General features: G+C 29.8%; 1 protein-coding gene across 3 annotated transcripts in view; it reads right to left on the reverse strand.

Moving 5' to 3' along the window:
- LOC118184612 (uncharacterized) overlaps positions 1 to 26,947 on the reverse strand; it is a 59,620-nt gene that overhangs the window by 31,044 nt on the left and 1,629 nt on the right. For 2 of the 3 annotated variants that reach the window (XM_035354319.2, XM_035354318.2), the window contains exons 2-5: positions 17,622 to 17,767; positions 17,303 to 17,516; positions 9,686 to 9,859; positions 6,939 to 7,036 (exon numbers count right to left, since the gene is read on the reverse strand). In XM_035354319.2, coding sequence (XP_035210210.1) covers positions 6,939 to 7,036; positions 9,686 to 9,859; positions 17,303 to 17,516; positions 17,622 to 17,767 — 632 coding nt within the window. The remainder of the gene's footprint in view (positions 1 to 6,938; positions 7,037 to 9,685; positions 9,860 to 17,302; positions 17,517 to 17,621; positions 17,768 to 26,947) is intronic. The other variant, XM_035354320.2, reaches the window with a different exon arrangement.

Consider the following 26,947-nt stretch of genomic DNA (forward strand, 5'->3'; position numbering starts at 1 on the left):
CAATATTTTTTAGTAAATAAATTAATATATATATATATATATATAAAATATACATCTAAGCCACAGATACCCAACCCATAGCTCACACTGCATATCTGGTCCCTTCTCAGTTTTGCGTAGTCTAGTACCAAGTGGGAAAATGAAATTCTGAATTCCAATTACTCCACACACTCTTTGAGCATACCCTACTGTACATCAGACATAGTGCAATAACAATGCTCTCAATATTCCACCCATAACTGACGTCATGGTGGATTGCTTTAGACTGAACTGAATGCCCTCTTTTCATTTGCTGATTCTTATAAGTATTTTTGTCATACAAAAAGTAGTTATTTTGCAGCACCACTGTCAATCACTTGATGTAGTCTGCGTGAAACACATAACTAATTTTCGAAGTTGTGCACAAAGTATCTGATTTGCTTCATAGGAGTAGAAAAATACTCACTTCTTCTATGTAATCATTATTTTTTAATAGATATTAATGAGTTTTTATTTACCCTATGTTGTGTAATTTGAAGGAAAAGGCTAGAGGGCGCTGTTGCTCGCATAGTGGAGAATAAAGTTTGTTCATGTTGAAGGCGGCGGCCTAAGAATACGCTCTGTATATAGTAATTAAAATATTGTTAAAAATGTAAAAGTGTTAAAATTAGTGAACTCACTGAACCACCATTATCTGATTTGAAAAATGCACAAAATATTAGATGGTGCATCGGCCGGGAATTAAGGCTTCGTGAAGATTTTAGGTGTTCGATCTAAGTGTTTCGATTTAGGATATTTCATATTCAAGGGACAATGGAATTCCAAATAAAGGTAGGGAAATCTTAAATTAATTATTTAGTGATTATTTGTAGTAAATTAGTAAGTATTTATTATTGCTGTTGTGGGTGTATTTAAATTAAATAAAATGGAAGAGAAGTTAGATAGATTGAAATGTAAACGTTCCACATTGAGATCGTCTGCTACTAGGTTAATTAAAGTGATTGAAGATAAATTAAAAATTGAAGGGGAGGAAAGTTCGATTAAAGAATTACGGGAATTGCTTGAATTATTAACCGAAAAGAAAAATAATTTGAGAACGATTGATGATGAAATACAAGAGTTAATTGATGTTAACTTAATTGAAGAAGATTATCGTATAAACGAAGAATACAGTGACAAATGTATAATTGCTTGCAGTCAAATTAAGCAGTTTCTAGGTGCAGTTACCGCAGTACCGCCAGCGAGGAATGTTTGCTTTGAAATCGTTGAGTTTGTTAATCAAAAATTCATTAGAAGTTTTATGAAATCTCTACATATAATAAAAGAAAGCGTCTGTCTGTGTGTGTGTCTTTCGTTCGCGCTAATAGACCCACGGCTACGAAATTTGGTACATAGGTGCATATAGACAAGAGCCAGTGCACCTTGAAGCGATTTTTTTTAAATTCGAATTCGAATTTTTTTTATCTTATGTTTTGTGATGAAACCGCATCATTTTGAGACATAATCGAAAGCGAGATTTTACTCTACTCACTCCATTTTCACATCGTCATGAAATGTAGGCACTTAGCTATTTTATGAACTTAGAATAAATTTCGTGTTTCAATAAATCGATTAAATACGAATTTATTTAACAAAGTGAGCTTAACACCTTTTCAACTGGATTTTTTCTAAAAAAGTTTATTTTTCTTTGATTTTTGGACACATTAAACTTTCATCCTTGTGACTGCTTTTACAAAAAGAATTTTGGAAAAATGATAATATTTTGTATTTTTTTTTAAATTTTAATGAAGTTTCCGAGTACACTTCTCACATCTTTAAAAATGGGATTTTGGCAACAATTTTTCATAGTATTTCTTATGTCACTGTTTTTAAGAGTTTGCATATTTCATTGTCATATATTTATATATATAATATATTTTTATTAATTTTTTTTTTTTTTTTTTTTTTTTTTTGATAAAGTTGTTCTGCAGAGTAAAATTCTGTGCGGAATTTTTTGTTTTTTGAGTTTCTTTCATGTTATTTTTTGCTTATTTCACTGTTTGTAAGATATTGAAAAGTTTTGCGGAAAGTTGGTTAATTTTTTTATATGTAATATGTTTTTTATAATTTTTTTTTTTTTATAAAGTTTTTTGCAGATTAAAATTCTGTCCAGTTTTTAAATTTAATGTTTGGTGTTCCCTTCAGGCATTTTTGCGATACATTTAAAAGACAGACGAAGGCTGGCAGTGTAGCTGCTAGTAAATAATAAAACAAATTCCAAATTAGGGCTTCCAGATGCCCATATTCGGGATTATGTTATTCAAAATTTGATAGCTCTAGGTACCACTGTTTAATTAAAATGCAATAAACATACATACATTTATGCAGATTCTTCATTATTTAATTTCTTTAAATATAATGCAGTGCTCTAACGTTTGATGGCAACAATTTGAAAAGTGATATGCCGTTTATAGTGATTTGAAGCAAAGTGCCAAAACAAAATTAATAGCCCTTCTGGGCTAACATCCTTTGGGCTGAAAATTACTGTACCTGGGTCCAAAGTATTAAACTCTAGAAATTATTAACATTTTGTAATAATTTTTTTAAAAAAATTGTGGTATCCTTAGAAAGATTGTATAGGGAAATAAAAGTACTACTAAGGAATTCAGGAGTGAGAACATGTTAATATTTGATATTATTATATTATTAAAATGGGAAACTATTTGGCAAATTTGATACTTAAAAGGGAAATGGGAAAAATAATTAAATTATAAAACAAATCTATAGGATTAACCTTTGGAGGCCGGGGCTTTGGTAGCAGTAAAAGCCTTGAAAGGACTGGGAATCTTGAACTGAATGCTTTTCCCCCTTTAAGAAATCACCTGCTATTTGTAAGAAAGATTCTTGTGTGTAGTTAAATGGATTCTCAGAGGAGTGCATCTATGTCGCAAAAGGAAGGGAAGTGTAGGGATTACTGACCAGACTTCAAGATGCTTTTCATTACTGAGGGAAAATTTCATATTACAGTTGTTCTGGATTGAGAATACTAGGAAATGTGTAAACCTCCGTTGAAGAAAATGCCATTTTTTAAATTATAGGACGTTACTTTCATTTTTATAAAATTTTGGTTTGAATTTTAAATTACACTGCAAAACTATGTGTCTTTACTAAGTGCTTACAATAATTATTTCTATCGTATCTTTATATTAATGTTATGTCAAAAAAATATTTCAACTATTTGATTATTTCCTTGGACAATTTAAAATTTAACCAACTATATCTTTGAACTTTCTTCCATACAGGGAATATTTAAAAAATAAATGCTTAAAGCTACAGAAATGATTAAAAATTAAAGTTCAGTGAAACTGTTAAAATTATGCTCTATAGGCGTAATGAAATTTAAATTTTAGATAATTGTTCAAAATCTGCTTGCTAAAATACTATTTAAGGAGGAAACTTTCAGCAAATTAGAATATAACTGGTTTAATTAAAAATAATTTTATTTTATTGTAGACTGTTAGTACTGCAATGTCCAATTATGTAAGTGCTACTAATTAAAATTCAGTTCTTTTCCAAAATTAATGCATAATAAAACAGACACAGAAAAACTAAAAACTGTTTTTTAGAATATTTTAGTTTTAAAAATTTGAAAAAAAAAAAAAAAAAAAAAAAGATTTTTTAATCATGTACTGTTTTATACTGTTTATTCAAAATTAGTAAGTGATACATTTCAAGTATTAACAATAAAATGAATTTAAGTCATTAAAAATGTCAAATCATTTAGTATGCAAACCCATAATTCAAAACGTAAATTCCATTTGTCTTTTTTTTTTTTTATTTATTTGTCTAAAACTAAATTCCCAGCCTCACTAAGGGAACGTGTTCACTCGTATCAAAATTTAGGTAATTTCTTACGGCAAAGAATTTTTCAAATTGAAGGGAAAATTGTTTGTCATGCATTGTGTCTACAAAAACTGTGGGACAAAAGTTACATGATAATTAATTGTTGTCTTCAATAGTGTATTATGTTATTCTATATTATGCTACATAATTTAGCACATTAAGAGAAATTTCCAGATAATTTCAGGTGCCCAGTCAACTAAATTCTCTCCTGTTTGAAATCGTCGTCCCACGTGAATTTTTCTATTTCCTCTATTGTTTAAACCAGTTAGTTTCAACTCCACACTATTGTTGCAGCTTTGATATCAATCATGGCGGCGTATTTTATATGGTGGAATTTAAATTCTATGATATATTAACTTATATATATTATTCTATGATATATTATCTTTACTTGCAGTTACTCAAAAAATCTTCATCAATTTGGCGCCCCTTGGATGGCAAATTGATGAAGATTCTTAGCATCAATTTGGCACCCCTTGGATGCTGCACCCGGGGACAGATGTCCCTTTTTGCCCAACCCTAGCTACGCCACTGTTGTCAGGTCATGCGAAATCTATAGTGACACAGTTGAATTAACTGTTTTTCTCTTTTTCAATGAAAATTTGGCAGTTATTCATTGGTTTCATTAACACCTCAGTCATTATGCTGTGTATCGAAACTATTTCATAACTGAGTGCCCAAGGTATGCCCCCAGGAATTTGTCCTTGAACGTAGTTGCTGAGATATATGTCTAATGAATGACAAAGGCATTCAATCACTTAAAAGGTCAAGGTTCAGAAATTCAGATGGAGAACATGTGCTGTCTTAGAACAATGATTTGTACATTATTTCAGAGCTTTTACATCCTGTTTGTATTCTCAAAGCTCAAGGAACAGTGAAATTTCCCAAATGCTACTCTAATCCATTCTGAACATCTTACTTATTTGACCGTGAAATCAAGACACTGATACGGAGGTATCTTTTAAAATAACAGTATATTAGTACATCTGAAATCTAATGGCTAGAGATGACCTTTTAAACTGATTGACTAGTTTTAGTGTATTTACAATTTCCAGGTTTCAGACTGAAATTGTAAGACTATTGTTGTTTTTTTAACACAAAATTTATATTTATGTTCTTGTGATTTGTCTCAATAACAGTACCATCATAGTAAACTTCTGTGTGTGAAGGTCACTTCAGCATAAACAGATATATATGGAAATAAAGACAGACAGAACTATTAAGAATGAACTGATAAGAATGTAAGAAAAAGTGCTTGTACATGTATACAAGTACATGAGAATTTATATTTGTTTATGGAAATGTATACCTACATATCCATGTAGTATATATGTCTGCACTGAAATAATATGGTATAAGTGCAGATATGCACATAAAGCAGAAAGCATGCGTACCCTTAAATGAGAATAACATATATACAGACACGTACATGTACACACACAGGCACACATATGCATTTATATATATGTGTTTGCATGTGGATTTATGCATATGTGTATAAACATACAGATATATGTATGTGTATATATTTCATCATCAAACTCTTGAAGAAGTTTTCGTATTTGTTCTTCAGTCAGACCTCTTTTCCTTTTTGGCATATTGCTAGAAAAATGTCAAAATAATTCCTAAAAAACTTACAAAAATTTGCAATATCCTAAAGCAATGAAAGGCTCTGTTTACAATTTACAAACATAGTTATTGCGAATTCTGTAGCTATGTAGCTACAAGAACTAAAAGGGGAAAACCGGATTCTTAATACAAAGACCTTTGAAAGAGATAAGTGGTTAAAACCCCAGGGACGTCAAATTTGACATTTCACCCCACTCTTTCAGGCTGTAAAATGGGGTGAAAAAGACATGGCCACTAAAGTGGATAACCTCATCTTTTCAAACAGAGGACTCTATGGCCACTATAATGGCCATCCCATCTTCAAAAGGTTAACAAATGAAAACTATTAATTATTCTTTGCTTTAATAATATAAATAATATCAAATATTAATGTATTCTCACTCCCAAATGCTTAGCAGCACTTTTAATTCCCTATACAAACTTTAATGTAGAATTAAGTTTCTACATAATGGTCTGAGGGGAAAGGAAAAATTCAGATGCTATTTGAGTCGTTTCTTTGAAACTTTCAAGCAAATGCTTATATCTTCAAAACTACAAATGTTATAATCAATTTCATTACATCATTAGACAGATGAAAAAGCACATTAGCAAACACACACAAAAAATTAAATTGGGAAAACGGTATATGCATAATAACGTGTCAAATCTAACAAAATTTTGGTGATGTCAAAGTTCTGTGCACATGCACATACAGTATGAATGAATCCTGTATGAATTTAATGTTAAATTAAATATAAATAATATAGTTTTTAATTAAAATTAAGTTTATATGTATTTAATACTTTTCTAGACAAAAATAAAATTCTTTATACTAACTTTAAATACATTTTATCACCTGAAAGAAAAACTGGATTATAGCATATTTCTCCCATTCTGATAAAAAGAGCATTTTTTTATTCTTAAATAAAAAGCAATACCAAGCTATTTTAAAGAATTTTGATAGCACCATAATAAGAAAAATTTGAAGGGATAGTAATAAGATAAAGAATTATAACAAACTGAATGAAAACACTAATTCTTTAAATTTACCATTGCAAATTTTACAGAATTATGTATTAAGGAAATAATAAACTTATTATTAAATTAATTTAATAGAGCAGTAAACAATACTCTTATTACTAAATAAATTGAATTTTAAAGAATTATACCTTTAGCAAATAGTAATCTTAAAATTCCTTTTCATTTGATGAAACAAAAGCAGATGCCTAAACACTATTATTATCATTTAATTTTTAATATACTTTAAACTACTTAAAAATAACTTAAAACTTTAAAATTAACTTTAATATATTCATAATCCACAAACGAGTGCAAAATTAAAAGTTCAAAGCATGTAAAAGAACTATTAGATATCATTTAAAATCAAATGTGACACACAATAATCTAAAATATTTCTCGTTTTGAAATTTGAAAAAAAAAAAAAAAAAAAAAAAGTACTTTTCTATTACCATTTCTCTTCCATCATCAGATTTTGTACATGTTTTTGAAGTTTTCTGTTATCTTCTGAAAGTTCTTTTAGTCTATGCTGCAAAATTTTCACATCTTCCTAATTTATAAAATTGTACACAATTTATAAAATTATACAGCTCAACTGACAAAATATTTTTAAAATGCATTTTCAAATCTAATGTTCATAATGAGATATGTACCATTATTTATCATTAAATACTATAAAGTTATTAAACAATCTAATAAGAAATGAGAAAATTCTAAATTACTTGATTATACCCAAAATACAAGTAAAAATCATTTCACTTTATGTTTCTTATGACAATTTTTTCATAAGTTTCTAGAACTATATGACAATTTTTGGTACTTGCATATTATTGCAACCATCCAACAATCATATTATTGCATCCATTCTCACTACAACCATCTCATCATCAGGCATAGTTTGGAAAATTTTACTGACGAAAAAGAACAATTACTGTGAAAAATGCTAAATTATTGGGGTTGACTTATACATGGATCTGCCAACACGGTTAAAAAATAAGCATTTTTCTCTGTACGCAAGTCTGGATGTCTAATCCAGACAAAAGTCTTTAATCCGGACTTGTCGGGACTTCGGCGATTTCAGATTATCGGTTTTTCCGGATTATAGATCATTAGTTTAAATCTGGTAAGATGGCATGCAGAAATTATAAAATTAAAAATATGAAACCATAATTTATGAAATAAAGAGCAATTATGATCGAAAGGGTATCAAATTTTACAAAAAAAAAGCTTAATATTTATTTGTTTACTTTATTAAAAATTTCTTTCAACGCGCGCATGTGTAAAGCATACATTACGCATAGTCGAAATTAGAAAATTGCAACCAGAAAACTATTTGATGTGTATTCGTGATATTTATAATGACGAAGAATTTGATTTAAATCATATCAAAGACGGAGTACATCGAGATGAAATACTACATTTAGTAAAGAATTATAAGCCGAATAAAATAAAAACATCTGCCCTGAAGATAAGGATAGTGCTGACAGATCAACTTCCAGTTCATTGCGCACCATGATGTATGATAAACTCTATAAAATATAATATGATTAATACAAAGAATGCTATATAAAAGAAAATGGTTGGCTGGTTAATCCCCCGATGTTACAGAATTTGCACTTAAAAACTGTCAGTTTCTTAAATATTCATGCAAAAGATGTTTTTTCTTGATTATAATTCAAAATGTTGCTACTAATATGTACAGTAAATAGTACCACTTATTAAAATCACTTTTGTTCCAAACATATTCAAGTGTCTGAATTTAATAGACGGCAATTTGTGTACTGCAAACTGTGACATCATTTTTAAACCTTTCAAATAAAATAATAGCTAATAACTAATTCAGTAATTAATTTTAAAATGATAATTAAACAAAAATGCTAAAATTAAACTATTTATGCAATTTTGAAATATATTTTAAAATTTTGATTAAAAATATTTTTATAACTATATTCTTGATAAAATTCTACTTATAAACAACTATTCTAACTTGTTTATTTCATATCATTCAACAACAGATTCCCAGTCGTATATTTAATTTCATTGCAAGCAACTACTTTTGACTAGATCATTTTGTAAACATCTTTTCTGTAATAACATTTAAAAGTTTCTATACTTCCCTAAAATTATATGAATATTAGAAGCTGCATTTACAAGAGAAGATACTAGCATTTTTCAGAAAGACACCAGAGATGTGTGTGCGAATTCTTGACTCTTTTCAGTAATCAATATTTCTGCTTTTGTCAGGAACCAATGCTGTTTTTTTAATTGTTGGGTTCATACTGCACATTAATAACACTTATTCCTTCAGTTTCTTAAACTACTGCTTTTCACTTTTAATGTTGTGTAATACAGTCTAGTTTCATCTGTATTATAAATTTTGTGCGGCTTGCATTCATTTAGCAACCCAAGTAAAACATCTTTAACCAGTTCTTCTGGGAAATTCCCAGCTTAAAAGCAGTTTTTATCTGGCTGCAGTTACCAAGAACATCACAATCGTTTAAAAATGTATTCTTCAATTTTAGGCTTAAGTTAGACATTTTCAGCATGTTACAACATAAGCACAGAAAATATTTTTAAAATGCTTTTGTCTGTTTAGTCAATCTGCCAGTTCATGACTAATGCTTTCCCCTTTTTTTTTTTTTTTTTTTTTTTTTTTCTCTTCAGCTTACAATTACCAACTCCTTTCTATTCAAAGACTCTTAACACATAGTTAATGCCAAAAAGCATTTCCTGAACTTCTTTTACATTTCTCTATGAATATAATTTACCTGTACCAAAAGAAAGATTTTGAATGTGAAACCTTAAAAGATGGGATACAGAAGTTGCACTTCCACATCCAATCAACTGGTATTTGAAAAGGAACACTTTATCATTTACACTACCTATATTCTAGAGTTAAGAATTTTATTAACCTTAAGATAAAGAAATTCTGCCCCTCTGAAATTTGGTATGGAATACTTATCCACTGATAAGTACACCACAGAAAAATGGTTGCAACATATTATATAAAATGTATCTACATACTATTACATTTCATTACAAAAAAATTATAAATTACTCTACTTTTAACTCTAATTTCTACACATTTTGAACAGTAATATTAGTACTGTAAAATATATAAAAATATAACAGGAGAAATAATTAAATAAAAATACCATATATAAACAAAAAAATGAGATATGTTACTTAAGATACTAACATCTGTTTCACTTTCTCCTACTTTCGGTAATGTTAAGCTATGAGATATACAGCTTGAACCCTTGTAATGGTTACTTATTTCTTTCAATGCAGTTTTTTCACCTCCTTCTGAATACTCAGCAATTTGAGATTTATGCATTTCAGAATTTGTTGATTGATCATCTGAACCCTTTTGCTAATAATCAAATAAAATTTTTATCATACTATTTATTTCAAAACTTAAAATAATACCACATAAAGTTTTCAATATTAATAATATTACTATATTAATAATACAAGTCCTTTTTCCTTTGGAGAAAAGACAAAGAAGAATAGTCAAAATAACTGCCTTTTCATCTGCAAATGAATACTGGGTTAGTCTATATTTTAAGGTGTCCCTTGGATTATTGCCAAGTTGTTGTATCATTTATTGCCCAATTGTTGTTTCATTAATGGTAACCTGAGTAGTTGAATATTATGGAAACCCTATTATGACGTGATTGTTTGCGTGATTGCAGTGAATTTGACTGATGGGAAAATATTTGTAAGGGCTTATTTCTGCATTGGATATCAGTCAGAAAGTACATTGCTCATTTTGTGCTATACATTGTAAAATGGCTGTATGTGATGAGATTAATCTGAAGTTTCTGTAGGATTAGGAACGACAGGGGGGAAAACATTAATTGACTGGTTGTAAATGAAGGTTTACTTAATAGCCATTATAAATGTCCTGTTTGTATGAACAAAATGTGTATGGTTAAACACAGAGATAGTTCAGATAGCTTTGAATGGGTTTATCACAAGAAATGCCATCGACAGTCCGGCACTACGGAGGGTATTTTTTACTCTTATTTTTGTGAATTTATGTGGTACATATTCTAGTTCAGATAATTTTAGAAAGTTTTTGGATGCTGTTAAGGAATTTTGTGTGCCACAGACTGAAGACACAAAAATTTCTAAATATGGTAAGTTGATATTTCCTTTTTGTAGTATGTATATGCAATAACATGCATTCCCTTTTTTATGTTATTTCATCATGTGATTTAAAATGCACTTTATTGAGCTTTGATTGGCTACAAATTTTGTTTAATTTTGGTGATGAGTAACTTTATTTTAACATTATATGACCTTATCATTCTCCTGTTTTTACTTCCTTTTACGAAGTAAAAAGGAAGTATTGTAATCGCGAAAAGTTTCAGGCAGCATATTTCAAAGAAAATATCCGTTTTGACCGCTATCGAATGCAATTTAACGATGTTTTTGCGTGATATCTGTACGTAAGGACAGAATAAAAGACTTGTTTCCTCAAAAAAAATTATAAAACTGCTTTAAAATGAATTCTGAAGAGAATTTTTCGTGGCATCTGTGCGAACGTACGTACGCGTACGCACGTGCGTATCTCGCATAACTCGAAAACGAGTAACCTCAGAACATTGAAATTTTGTATATATCACTGCTATAACATGTAGATGTGCACCTTACATTTTTTTTGCAATCGGCCACACCAAACGTATATAAATACTATATTTATATATATATCCCTATTACTTGGCACAGTGATTTCAGTTTCTTTACTCTTATATGTTTGTAAATTGTACATTTTTTGCTTTAAAAATGATTGAATTATGTTGTTCTTATCTTCCGGTTACGGTTTTTATGCCTTTCATAATTCTGGAATAATTCTATTTGTACAATTATCAACAATTTAAAAGCTGTTTAAGTGCGGTTAAGCTTTAAATAACATGGCGGACATATTTGTTTACATTTGAAACAGCAGAATTGTAGATTTGTTGCCAATCTGGAGACAGTAAGCTTCGCAACAACAAAAATAACGCCTTCATTTATTATTGCAAATTAAATCATGCTTAATCCTTGCTGGAATTTTTTCAACGAAATAAGTGTTTAAGATTTACTTCATAATTTTTAATACAGATGTTTTGAGTTTTTATGCATTTTTGCCTTGTCGTGAAGTGAGAACTGAATTAATTGAATGAGAAATACTAAATTGTCTGTGAAAAACTGTTTCTTTTCTGTTTTGTTTGCTTAATTTCTTTCATACATCGTTCTAGCTTTATTATAGTACAGTAAGACCCCACTTAACGCTGTTTCGTTTAGCGCTGTTTCGGTTTAGCGCTCTTTTATTTCAACCCGGGGATTCTCCAAAATTGTGCGCAGCGCTAGGTTTCCAAATAACATATCCGAAACAGTGTAGTTGTGTTTCTTGCTTGGTGGACGCATTTTTATCATTTGAAACATTTGTTGACATTATTGTAAGTTTAAATTTGTATAATACTATAACGATTAATACAGTGACAAATATTATGATCTTTAGTTTTTATCATGGGTGACAATAAAAAACAAGAAAAGAAAGCAACCAGAAAAAGCATTTCACTGGAAACTCAAATGCAAGTGATTAGAAGATTAGATTCTGGTGAACGTCAATCTCAAATTAGTGCTGCATTGATTTTGGCAATTTCAACAATAAGGACAATTCTTAAGAATAAAGAAAAAATACTATCATCGGCAACTGCAACTACGTCAAGCTCTGCAACTAGAATTACCCGTTCTAGAAATAACATTATAGAGGAAATGGAAAAACGACTGTCTATATGGATTGACGATGAAATTGAACGCAATATGCCATTAAGCCAATCTATCATAATGCCTTCTTAACAAAAAGGCAGAAAATTGGAAACCCAGAATAGACTGAATTAGAAAAAACATTATTAAATTTAATGCCTAACCATTTTTTATCCGTCTTCCCCTAACCCCATTATTTACATGTTAAGATAGCCTCGTTTAGCGCTGTTTCGCATTACGCTCTACTTCTATAAAACGTATCCCCCGCGTTAAGCAGGGTCTTACTGTATTTGAATAGAACATGTGGCAATGATAAGATAATTCTTCAAATGATATAAATTTTGTGCATTCAGAGTCTTGTTATAATAAACAAATATAGTGAATTTTAAAGAGTGCATTTATTCTATTGTGGTTTATGTGCTGTTGACGAAGTAGATTTTATTCAATCCAATCAATTTAAACGAAATTCAAGAAAAAAATGCGTATAATTTAATATTCCGTACAAGGAAGTCATGTGGTGTACACATCAGATTTTTTTTAAAATGAAAAATAGATCGATGTGCAATAGAAAAATAGGGCAAAGTCAAGGAAGTGAGCAATGCCAACTTTATGCAATTCTCTGATGTTTTTAAGTGAAAATAGATCGATGTGTACATGGACACCGAGTTTCTGCAATTCTTTGACTTGTTATTTTGGTTTCGTGTAGTGGCCATCTTGAAATTGTGCCTTTGCTGGACAATCGCCAGTTTTCACCAAGGGGCACCGTGAGACCATTTTTACTCAATATTGATTAACATAAGCTTAACAAAAAATTTTACTTACTTTTTTATGAACATGATACAGGCTACTATTTTGGTACGTAACACAAGGCATTCACCCATTGGTATTATACATTATTGCAGGTTAGTGAATTTTCCAAAGGAAAAAGGACTTTTGTTGTAAAAAATCATACATTAACATATTTTTGTTTCCAAAAAACAATCAGCAACTAGTTACAAACACATTTTTGCTTTTGTTGCGGTGGAAATTTCATAGCGATCACTTTGAAAAAGAATTCAAAGCATTGCTTATTTAGTGACTTTGTTGCAAGACCACTCCTGCAGAAATTTCACTTCTGTTTCTTCTGCTTTAGGCAAATCCTACAAGCAAAAATTTTTAAATCAACTACAAGACAAAAACTAATCATAATTTTTCTATAAGCCATTGAAACTTGGGGTAAAGCAAAAAGAACATATAAAAAATGACAATGTTGGAAACTGAGTATTTTGGTTGGCTGTATAGTTGTTATGCACGTCGATACTGTTAATAATGCCTTACTTATTTTGTTAGTATAATTTAACAATTTGTGTATGGCAACAATACGAGATATTTAAGTTTGAGAAAGATGTAACAACGTGAGGAGCGTCATTGATTTCTTTCGTGATAATAAAGTTTGTTTTCGTTGAAACTGATTCTATTGAGTAAATAATCAACACAGTTATAGTGTTTTAATGATAAAGACTATTTTTAAATCTATTATGCGAGTCCTTAATTAAAGGCTACTTCATGCAGAAGAGTGATTTATGATTTAAGTACTGAAAGCTGAAAAAGGTCGGTGATTCTTTTTCTTGTAAGCTTTAACAGATACCACAGTTTCACATATTCTGAAACATTGGTGTTTTCTCCTCGGGTGGTTGTATTAATATGCAAGTAGCCATTTTTTTAATGCAATAAAGAAATCAAACATAATGGTTCTTAAGTATTATCCTGTCGACCATGAAAGTTACCTCCTTTGAACTATGAAAGTTGGCAGAGATCCAGCCAAAGTTGCCTTAATTTTTCATGTGGAAGTGTGTGCCGCATTCTATTCACAGTTCTTACCCCTGAAAAAATATCATCTGTCTCACTGAAAAATCCACCAAACTGAATTCAGAATGAACATGAATTCAGTCACAGATATGATTCTACCACACTCAATTTTTTTAAATAAAAATGCAAAGAGAAAACACAGCAATAGTGGTTAATTTATATCCTTGTTCATAAAAAGCAAAAAAGTCGCTTATCGAGATTGCATCAAATAAAGTGCAGACATTATCCGTGTGTTGCGACATCACGCTTATCAATAATTGTCACAAACTGCCCTGTTTGTTGACAGTTATATGGTCAACAACATAATACTGTGCGAAGTCCGAGATGCAGACGGCCAATACCAGGAATGATCTAAAATACGGACCTTAAAGCCACCAACAAGAATTTTTTTAATGCTTTACGCATGCACATTTAATTTTTCCCCCCCGTAAGAAAATATGCGGAGAATCCATATTCTTAATTTCACTTCAAAACTAAATAAAATACCTCATTATTGAAGAAACAATCGTTATAGCATAAATTTGTGTGATCAATAATTTGGCTTCATATCTCATATATATATACATCTCAAACCGAGACATTCTACATAGAAACATCTTTGATTTTACACTACTAACATTTTATATCTCTGACGCCAACCTGGCGAATTATTATTTATTATGTTTTGCTTTCATCACCACATGTTTATCAACACATGGTAACTTGAGTAATGACTCATGCAGCAATGCCGAAACAATTTTTTTATATTAGTATTTGAATAACAAAGAGTATGGAAATCTTTTATGTTGACATTACAATTGGCGGTGATTACAGATTTAAGTTAAATCCGCTAAATGTTGACAAGGAAAAATTTAACAAAAATTTCTTTCCATATGCTAAAAATGCATTATGTTAATGATGCTCATAAGCCAAAAGATTACATTTAGCATTATTTGAATTAAGAATAACTGAATTTTTATTCACATAAACCCAGAATCAGCCCAGAGCTCGTATGGCCGCACCGGGTGGCAAAATTTAGGGAAGACAAAATTTCTGGCATTAAGAGAAGCACTGAGTAACAAAAATTAAGGGTTGATAACATTTTTAGAATTCTGCAAAAGCACTGGCACCCAAAATTAAGCAGAGGCAAAAATTTAGAGATTAGGATGGTGCTTGGTAGCAAAATTTAGCACCAGACTGCATCAAGCGACAAAATATGTAGCACTGTCCCTCAATATGCTTATGTGGGAATTTATTTATTCAAGAATCAGATGAGCCTCAAGCATGTGCAAGAATTAAACGTAAGTATAATAAATACTTAAATTAATAAAATTCAGGCTTAATTGTCTCAATACGCGATAAAAGCAAGACAAAATTTAATGGGACATTGTGTCTTTCGTCGCCAGTCCCATGCTACATAGCCAAAAATGTAAAGCAGATGCTCTTAAAAGCTAAAGTAAAATTATACTTTCCTGATGGCAAACAATTTCAGTCGATACATCACATTGCACTGTTCCTTAACTTTCTGATTTGAGCTAGCTTATTAATTTTTGCTGGATATTGTAATTACAGCAATTTTATGAAAACTAAAGTTTGAACTTTTGATTATGTCGAAAAGAGTTTCTAGTTCTGGAACTACAACGGGATTTACAAAGTTGGAACTGCAACAGGATTTACAAAGTGAAAACATGTTTCAATGTCCATTAAACAAAAAGTGAAACTGCTGCAAAAAATGGATATAGGTATATTCGTCTCAAAATTATGCGAGGAGTATGGCAATAGAAAGTCAACTGTATATGACATAACAGAAAAAGGAACTTTATGAATTTTTTGTGAATTTTGACACACCATTTACAATGAATAACAGAAAAACTATTTGCTATGCTAAAATTGACAATCGTGACAAAGTGTGGTTGAATGGGTCAGACAGTGTTCAGCGAGAGGTGTGCCATTGATGGGTCTAATGCTAATGGATCAAGTCAAAATATTAAATGAAGAAATGATCTTAAAACCTGAGAACTCATATTCGACAGGTTGTTTAACCAAATTTAAAAATCATTAAGGTATAAACAATTAAAACTTTCAAGTGAAAAAGCTTCAGCTAATACTGAAGCTGCTGAAGTATTTGCAGATGAATTTCCACTATTAAATTCATTAATAGTGGAAAGTTAGCTTAAGAGCAAATTTATTATACTGATGAAACTGGTCTTTCCTGTACCACGAAATACCTTGGAAACCTCTACAGAAAAAACTGCACTTATGCCAAAGATTCGAAAGCAAGACCGACAATTTTAGCATGTGCAAATGTTGCATGAATGCACAAGCATAAACTTTTTGTAATTGGAAAAATAAAAGCATTTAAAGGAGTAATGATTTTCCCGTTATATATTGTGCATATAAAACAGCATGGATGACACAAGCGTTAATGTATGATTAGTTTGAAAATCATTTCATACCCAAGGCTTGGCAAAATTTGAATTCCTTTGGTTTACGCAATGACGCAAAAATTGTCCTGATTGTAGATAAGCAATCGGCTAATATTTCACTTTTTTATGAAGTTTTTATGAACAATAATGTATCCGTGTTATTTTTCCCTCCAAACTGTACGTCCATCATTCAGCCTATGGATATCAGAACAGTGCGCTGGACCTAAAGACGTAATATTAGGTGACAGAAATAAAATTTGTACATCTGAGTGCCCCAAGACAAGAAGGCCTGATGTATTGTCAAGGATCAGAAGAGCTATAAGTTTGAAACCTTTCACATTCATTTAACATCTAACTTCTAGGACAAAACATTTGTGTGTGCGTGTGTGATTCACATCATTCATGTGTGTGTATTGTACCACAAATAAAAAAGGTTTTTCTTAGAATTTAACCAAAAAAAAAATTTCATAGAAACTGGCTTGACCTGTTCATGTTACATCTAAATAACACATGTAAAAAGAGAATGAAATACTTATTTTAAATTCATGTTTAATCAAATTCATGCAAAAAACAGAATAAGGTGTAGTGCATAGAAGGAAAAATAGACACATACCCATTCCTACACACACACATATATAAGGGGCCAAGACTATTTTCAGTTTCTTACACAGTTTATTTTCAGTTTAGATTTAATGTTAAAAAGCTATTCACTGAATTTTGGAACTATTTTCAATTTTCAAATTGTCATGACTTTGGAAAAATTTCAATATTCATAACAGTCAAAATATGAAAAAAAATTACATTACCCTTTTGTCAACAGTGGCATACACTGGTTCGCTTTTAACGCTAATGACTGATTTTTCATGAAGGCCTGGATCGTTTACAGCGGTACTAGTTGATTTCTTTGATACAGATGATGATTTAGTTCGAATACTTGATTCTTCAAATTCTTGAAATTTTTTGTACGTAGAAGTTGATGGCAAATTGAATGAATCACTTGAAATATGAATATCTGAATATCTGCAATTAACAATTCTACATCAGAAATACACTATTATAGTAATTATTTCAAATTTTAAAGATAAAAGTATATATATGTATATATATGACACTTATGTTACTAACATAGGCTCATTTAAATCATCAGATGGCAGAGAAGTTTTATATATCTTCACAGGATGATTTACTTCTTGGGAATCATGGGACTGTTTGAATAATTTTTTCTTTGAGGATTTGGATTTTTTTGATGCGGAAGGGCTCAAAATAGAAACCTGAAACATAAATAATTTATGTAATTTTTTTTTTTTTTTATGGAACAGAAAATTTGGTAATTAAACTGATCATAATACATAGATACTAATCAAAGTATAATGTCAAAATATAATACGTCTCTGAGTACATTATCAAATGAAACTTTTATAAATATGCCAAATGCAACTTCGTAACTGATATTGTGAGTTATTAAGTTTAACATAAAAGTAAGCTATAAAAATCATAAACATTTCAGAATTAAACAATTCTTCCATGGAGTTACTCTCACAAAAACATTGCACATCACAAAGTCATGATAATCACAATGTCATGATATTAGTAAACACAAAAACATCCTGTAATGAAGGTTCTTAACATACGGTATTAAAAAAAATCTTTCATTAATTACACTGAAGGTGCAAATGTTATAAAAATTATTAACTAATTATAAAATATTATAGGAAATATCTGTAAATGATTAAATTAACATTTTGAAACTTGATTTCAAATATTTCATTTTTTATAATGAAAGCAATATACTATTATTATAAATTTAAAGATAAACATACAGTATTAAAAAAATCTTTCATTAATTACACTGAAGGTGCAAATGTTATAAAAATTAAAAACTAATTATAAAATACTATAAGAAATATATGTAAATGATTAAATTAAGTTAACATTTTGAAACTTGATTTCAAATATTTCATTTTTTATAATGAAAGCAGTATATTATTATAAATTTAAAGATAAACATTAAATAAGGGCATATATTATTGAGCAGCAAATGTACTGTTTTTTAAACAGTCTAAAATAAAGCAGTGTTAATAATAATGAAAGATAAATGGAAGTTCTCATGCTGCACGGAATGGCAACAAATTTCAGAATTAGACATTTGCCCAGCCATGTAAATGATTATTGATTGTAATATTATGATACATGGAGAAGCATAGCTGCCAACATTGAAATATAGAAAACCGACAGCTTTTCATGCAAGAAACCAGAAGTTTCTAAGAGGTTTTAGGCTATGTAGCAACACCATTTCAAAAGAATTTAAAATTCATTTTATCATGCATGATTACAGTTATTGAATGATTTTGATATGATTTAAATGATTTTGATATAAAATATATTACTATTTAATCAGACATTTTAAATTTTATGTCCTTTGGCTAGTTTTATTTTGTAATTTTTGCTACACTTTTATATTGAGAAAATTTTGAAGGACAAAATCTTTTTATTTATCAAAGTACATTTGGTAAACATGATGGAAAGAAAATTAATAATTAATGTCCATACTATTGTAAGAATAAATTTAGTAATGTGCCATCATAATGGTAAGGGAAAAAATGAAACACAAATAAATATTAACTGACAAAACATTGGTTGAATAAAAAAAAAAAAAAAAAAAAAAAAATCTAAGCATGTCTACAATATATTATATCAAATAAGTTCAGATCAAATAAAATTTAGCAAGAAAAAATATGCTGAAGAAATGGGTTAGGGGAATGGAATTTCCACAATTTAAGTTTCATTAATTTAATAAATTTCATTTATTGCAAGATAGCATTTTCCTAAGCAAAGTCTTAAAAAAAAAAATGCAAGAAAAGAAGACTGACTTTGAGACTAGGAGATGTGATGAAAAACGAAAGAGTTGGCAAAATGTGGGATAGCAAATCTTTCAGAATTGCTGGTTTGCCAGGTTGCATGAATTATTTGATATTGTAGAAGTATAATGTAACTTGATACAAAACAAATCTGATGTGGATATCACATGACTCACTTGTGTGGCTTATTAAATTAATTATATAAACTTTTTACTGCACTTCATTTAAACTTATTTCCTCAAATTATTCTAACTTAATTAACTAATCCCTCAAGGCAAGTTGAAAGTGACATAAAAAATTGCATGTTTTGAAATTAAATATCATGGTCAATTTTTGTTGTACAGACATCACAAAAAAAAAAAAAAAAAAATCCCTTTTGAAATAAAAGAGTCATTTATTCTGTGCGCACATACAGATGCCACACAAGAAAATCATACAAATGGATTCAGGAAAAGTCAAAATTGATATTTTCATTGAAATATGATATCTGAAATTTTGGTCTACAGTCAGTTTCCTTTACTTCGGTCATACTTATATAATCCAGGTCAATTTCCTTGATTTGATATAAGGAAGTAGAAATTCTGCCTCATAAGCAAAAGAAAGATGATGATTACAATACTGCTATTCTTGAACATTTTCAACTGCACGATTTTGAACAAATAAGTATTTTTAATTTGGATATTTTTCCCCAACACCAAAATAAGACTTTTTGAGGAATCCATTTGCATATTACAAAATAAAACACTATATCCTTATGGACTTAATTCTTATCTATAGAATAATTTAAGAGATAAATTTAGTTTATTGACAGCTTATAATCAATTTGGAAGATTTTGTACAAAAACAGTAAGAGGCACAAGAGCAGGAGATAGAATTAAAACACATTTTCTTGCTTAAATTTTATTACAAAATTTGGTACTATTCAGTTTCAAGGGCCATAAAAAAATCGCCAAACTATTGTTGATGCCAATGCTGTCAAAAATGATTGCGGCAACCCTAATAATTGCGGCAAGAAAGGACGTAAAATAGTAAATAACTATTTAAGATTGATGTTTTAATTTAGATGAAAGGTTAATTTCATATAATACTTTTTTATTATTATAATTTATATGAAAAAGGCTAAACATGACTGAATGGAAGCATAAGAGTAAATAACTATTTCAGATCATTATTATAGTTTATATAAAAATTGCTAAACATAACTGAATGGATGCCTGCATCGCTATTTCGCTACCGACTTATCGCTAAAGCATAATTTCATCTTGTTGGTTGCTCAAACTTAATTTTCTATAATGACTGATACCTTTTCTTTGAAAATATTCTCGGTAAAGTGCAGAATCGCTCACTTATTTATTTGCCGCTTTTTACAAGGGTAAAAACAATTGGATTTTTGTCAATTTTCTTTTACTTTTTAAGTGAAAATAGGTCAATGTGTACATAGATAAAGTCAAGGGTGTGCGCAGTGCCATTTTTGTGCAATTCTAGGATTCTTTTGAAGTGAAAATATGTCAATGTGCACATGGATACCAAGTATGTGCAATTCTTAAAAATGTGTCAAGCAGTGGGCGATTCTGCACTTTACCCAAAATTATATTGCCGAGTTTTCGTCATGGGTAATTCCCAAATTGTTAAATCCATAGGATATCAAAAACGAATTTAAAAATTAAAGTAGTATTTCAATGGCGTCTTAAGAAATATAGAACTATATAAACTTACGCAATCTGAAATCATCATGTACGCTAGATTTGGCACGCTGTTAAATGGGCGCGTTTGCTAGATTTGGCATTTTTGCGCGTACATTTTCGGTGCAATTTTTTTACGGCCCTCAAAACCGAATAGTACCCAAAATTTAATAATTTTTTTCAAACACAATTTTTCACCAAAAGCATTATCAATTTACTCCATACCTTGTAACACTTAATCCTTAAGCAATTGCTATACCACTTTCAATTTAAGTATGAAGGCCTCCAATTATTAAAAGACATTATAATAGACTTTTGTAAATACAAACAAATAGCAACAAATACATAGCAACAAATCTTTTGAAAATATACATTTCTGCACTTCAAGCATCCCATTTATGACCGATTAAAAATTAATATGATCTTTAAACTACACCAGCATCTGTTTCCTGACAAAACACAAAAACACAGACAATACCAAGCTATCAATATGAAAGATCACTAGATAGCTTAATAATTAACCACCATGAGATTGAAGATGCTCCAGATACCTGCAACCGCAAACTCCCAGAATACACAGCCCTTATGTAAATCAACATCACCAACATATTATTACAGGAAATTTACAAATTATAGAAGATAGAAATTTCAGACAATTAATGAATTTTGGCACCAAATTTCAACCCACTTTCAAAGTTAGCAAAAATTCTGCATCCAACAATTCAAAAAAGATCTAGAAACTTTCATAATATACTCCAGCTACAAGACTAGCTTACCCACTAGGGCTTACGAAGAATAGAAAGAAGAAATGTGCAGCGACTTTAAAAGACGTATCAAAGAACACATACTAAAAGGCACACATAATAAGCGAGATTTAAACAAGAACGTTAAAATATTAAAGGTTTTTTTCACTATTACGAAAACAGACAAAACAAGTAACAACTTTAGCATCATTTGAAAGGCTTTCTACTATAATCTTATTAAAAAAGAGCTAAATTTTTTTTTAACTATGGCGAATATCCTGCAAAGACGTTTCACTGCAATTCATCGAAGACTTAAAATAACTATGAATTCATTTTACAATACACTTTCCAACCTTTATGCATTGCCTAAATTTCATAAAACGAAAGTCAAATTCTAATTCATAGCTAACGGGACCACAAATTACATGAAAGAAATAGACTACCGTTTTACTAAAATCCTTAAAAAAGTTCTCTACTTTATTAAATATGCACAGATGCAAGACCACAATTTCAACTGAATAATTAGCAATAACAAACTGATTCTAGAAGAGCTTTGCTCTTTAAAAATTAAAAGTATTTTCTGATACAACTTTGAGAATTTATACATGTCTCTTCTGTTACAAGAAGTCTTTGACTAAACTGACCACATTTTCATTGAGACATGGCAGGACAAATGGAATGAAATGAGAATTATAATTTAGTTATGAAAGCAGACCAATAATTCAGAAAAATATATTTTATTGTATATATTCACATACTGTTAACTATAAAAATATTTGTAAAAAACAATAAATTGAATATTATGTTTTTAATTAATTTAATATTTTATTTAAAAAAAATTACAATTTTCTTTCTAGTTCATATTTTTTATTCAAGTGAATACTTTGCTATAGATTTGTATCATTTATTAAAATGCCGTGACATTTCTCACATGAATTGGTCAAATTATATTTTAGGCTTAATACAAGTTTCAAAGTTTTAATGTTCAACTGCACTTTTTCAATTGTTCACATTTTATTGATACTAGAAAAAACACGTTCTGTTGCTGCATTTGTTCCTGGAAGGGAGACTGCTTGTTCTACAATTTTCAAAATATTTTCATAAGGAATATTATTCTGTTTAAAATGAAGGAATAACTCCGCCCATTTCGTGTGTTTCCACATTTGCAGACAGCCAACATTTAATTTTTTTATCAGTAACGTATCTTTTTACCAATCACACCTCATCAAAAAGATCATTTTCGAAAATTTAATTTTTCGGAAAATGGTTACTAATATATTAAAAAGATTTTTTCACATAGTCCCATAAAATCTTTTTTTTTTTTTTTAATGTCACCCAATGAAAGTTTTTAATATCCTCAAATTGTTTTGCAGTTATTATAAATCGCAGTTATTTTGCATCATGTTTTGCAGTAATTATAAAACTTTCTGACTTCTTTCAGAAAATCAGGTCTTTTAATGGCACCTTGTTCTTCTAACCTAGTGATGTTCTTTCGAATAACTAAAGGAACTTAATCGTTATCAATTCTTTCTCGCAATTTTGTTTTTAAATTATTAATTTCATTTGACACTTCAATATTTGAAATTTTGTCCCTTTCAATAATTTTCACAGCATTGTGAAATAATGTAGTTTGGTTGTGGATGAACTGAAGCCAAATTTGTGATGTGTCATTTTTTAAAAAGAGCTGCAATATTCTTGGACACTTATCTTGTGATAAAAAGTATGATTTTAATGGTTCTTATATTTAGAAATATTTTCTTCAGCTGCCTGCTGGTAAAAGAACTAGTCATCGTGTTTTGCTGTAACCAATAATTCTTTTATATTCAATTTCTGCGCTTTCACAAACTTTCAACATGTATGTGTATGTGTATATATATATATACGAATAAATTTTTGCAATATTATTTTCAACATCCAATGGAAGTAAGTCAGATGCTGTTTGAATAGTATTGTGTAGAATGTGCGGTGCACAACCTTCTCGAATAATTTCTTGGTTCTAACGTTCATCAAGTTTCGTAAAAATGTCATTGATGTCTCTTCTAACTTTTCCACCAAAATTTTTGTTAGTGTTATCCCCACAATGGGCAATAATTTTATTGTCCAAATTATTCTTTTTTAAACTAGTACTTATTGAATCAAAAATTATTTATGAAGTTTCACCCTGCAATGAAACAAATTGAATATTCTAATTTTAATTCCTGTTTCTGGATCAAAAAGGTCTAACAATTGTGGGAAATAATTTTAAACCTTCGTGGTTGGAAGCATCATAATATATGGATATAAATGTGCATTTATCTAATTCTTTCTGCAATTATAAAAACGAATACGGTGAAAAACATTACAAATAATTGCTTCGGTTTTTGTCCTGTACAAGGACAAAAACAAAATGTAAGTGGAACTAAAACTCAAACAGTAAATGGAACTAAAACTCAAGCAGCCAATAATAGTTTTACAGCAGCATTAATTATATAATCAAATGCATTGAGAACTGAAACTAATTCACTCTGTATTAAAATTTCGTCCTGAACACAACTTACTTGATGCCAGACTGTTTGTGACTGCCATATGTTTACTGAAATAGAAATGATGAAATTAATTTGCCTCAACTGTGAAGTTGCTCTTTGTTATGGATCATCCTTCTATGCAATTTTTTGTCTTACAATGTTTTGATTATTTGTGACATACAATCAATTGATCTGAAACTTTGATTGTGGTTTATGGTGTGGAAAGCAAACTGCCTTTCAGCTAATGCTAGCTGTTCCTCTGTTAGCAATACATATGAGACGTAACGAGTATGATCGAACACCACAGAGTAAATTTAACTCGTTGCATCGTCTAATTTAGTTTAATCTGCATGCATTTTATGTGTTTTTTTTATTTCTTTATATTCACTATAATAATTAATAAATAATAGGTAATATATTTTTACAGTACATTTAAATTAAGAAATACAGATGTTTTCTAAAAAGCAGGACATTTTTAAAAATCGACGGGACGCGGAACAGTCCTCCAAAAAGCGGGAATGTCCTGCCAAAATCGGGACGTGTGGTCACTTTATCTTTGAGTCTTCTAACTCTACCAGATTTATTTCCGCAAATTATTACAGCTATTTCCAAAGAAGAAAGGCAGCTATATTTAAAAAATATTCTTTTTAGTAACTACATTGCATTTAATAACACTTTTTTTTTTTTAAATCTACAGTATCCCAATGGGAACTAACACGAGTTCAGCGATTTGTAATTTGTACCTTTTCACCAAGGAATTTCTTTTCAAACAATAGTTATCTCAAGTGCAATGTTCATATTAATCTAATATCTACAGATACAGGGACGATATTATTGCAATAAATAACTTCAATAAAATAGAATGCGATCATATTTATCCTTCATGTTTGAAACTCAATTCACCAAGGAACTTCTTTTCAAACAATAGTTATCTCAGGTGCAATGTTCATATTGCTCTAATATCTACAGATACATGGATGATATGATTGCAATAAATAACTTCAATAAAATAGAATGCGATCATATTTATCCTTCATGTTTGAAACTCAATAAAACTAACGGCTAATCTTTGGAATATGGTAACAGGTAGTTTGGTGACATTTTGGTAAGGCAATAAAGGTTACTAGCTAGGACTTTAGCAGTGCACATGGGTAAAGAGTGTGCGCAATGCCATTTTTGTGCAATTCTGGGATTTTTTTTAAAGTGAAAATAGGTCGACATGTACATAGATGATACCGTCTATGTGCAATTCTTAAAAACGCAGCAAGCAGTGGGCGATTCTGCACTTTCTCCCAATTTCGCACCTAATCTTCGTCATGATTAAGCACTTTTGTTCCATAAAAGTTCTAGTATAAGCGTAATTCGGCTAGCAGATTGTTTGAAAAAAGTGTTGAGTTAAAAAAAAAGCCTTTACTTCGTGAAAACAAAATGGCGTCCAACAAAAACTAGCAGGTTGCTGTAGCAGGGTTGTCGCCAAATTTTTGCCAAAAAATCGCCGAGTTACCATAATCCAAAGATTAACCAAACTAACTTTCAACGAGGAGGTATTAATTAACTAGATATATAAATAATCAATTTTAAAGATATCAGAATTTACGACAAAAGAAGAGATTTTGATTTCAGTACTATAAAGCTCATCCACTGGCACTCCAAAAAGAGTAATACCTAATACCGTACATACTCAACTCCTTAGAATAACAAATATTTGCAACAAAGCTGAATACCTGCAAGAAGAAATCGCTAACTTAGTCAAAATTCTCTTAGAGAATCATACACCTCTATTCAAAATTTATACAGTACAAAGTCTGTAATCCGGACGTCCATTATCCAGAATGATCTATAATCCGGAGTGTTTACGCACACGCGTTTAGCACAAAAAACGAAGCAACTTAAACAACTTGCAGTGAAAGAAATGTTTAATAAAGTAAATAAATAAATATTAAGCTTTTTTTTTTTTTTTTTTTTGTAAATTTTGATAACCTTTAGATCATAATTGCTCTTTATTTCATAAATTACGGTTTCATATTTATAATTGTATAATTTCTGCATGCCATCTTACCAGATTTAAGTTGATGATCTATAATGCGGAAAAACCCTTAATCCGGAATCGCCGAAGTCCCGACGAGTCTTTTTTCCCCCCCTTTTAAATATCACTGCTTACTTAGTATAACTTCTTTTCTTGACCTTTGAATAAAAAGGCATAAAATACAGTATCACTTTGTTCATGAACTGTAAACAGCATGAACATCAGCCTTTTCTTGTCTTTTGGTGGGCAATATGAAAATAAAGCAAGTTCATTACTATGACCTAATACTACTGTATTTTTCTAACTTTTTCATTAGTTGGTAAAACTTTTTGCCCTTGAACAAGATAATGTTCTTCAAAAAATCATTAAATTTTTTTATTCAAGAAATTGATTAATTAGACTTTTTTTTTTTTTTTTTGCTTCCTAAAAGTTTATTTTTAAATGTAATGTTCATTTAAGTTTTAAAAAAGTTGAATGAATCTATATATACATAAAGAGTTTCAATACAATCTGATTATTTGCATCCAGAGTTTGATTATTTGGTACTTTTCCGTTTTGCCGGTGCAAGCGATGAAGTCGCCAATAATGGTACAACTGATGTCAAATGGATTATTCTCTCTGGTAACATTTTATGCCTC

The sequence above is a fragment of the Stegodyphus dumicola genome, chromosome 1 (genome assembly GCF_044657685.1).
Source record: "Stegodyphus dumicola isolate Sdum_Otavi_A_Nest chromosome 1, ASM4465768v1".
NCBI lineage: Eukaryota > Metazoa > Arthropoda > Arachnida > Araneae > Eresidae > Stegodyphus > Stegodyphus dumicola.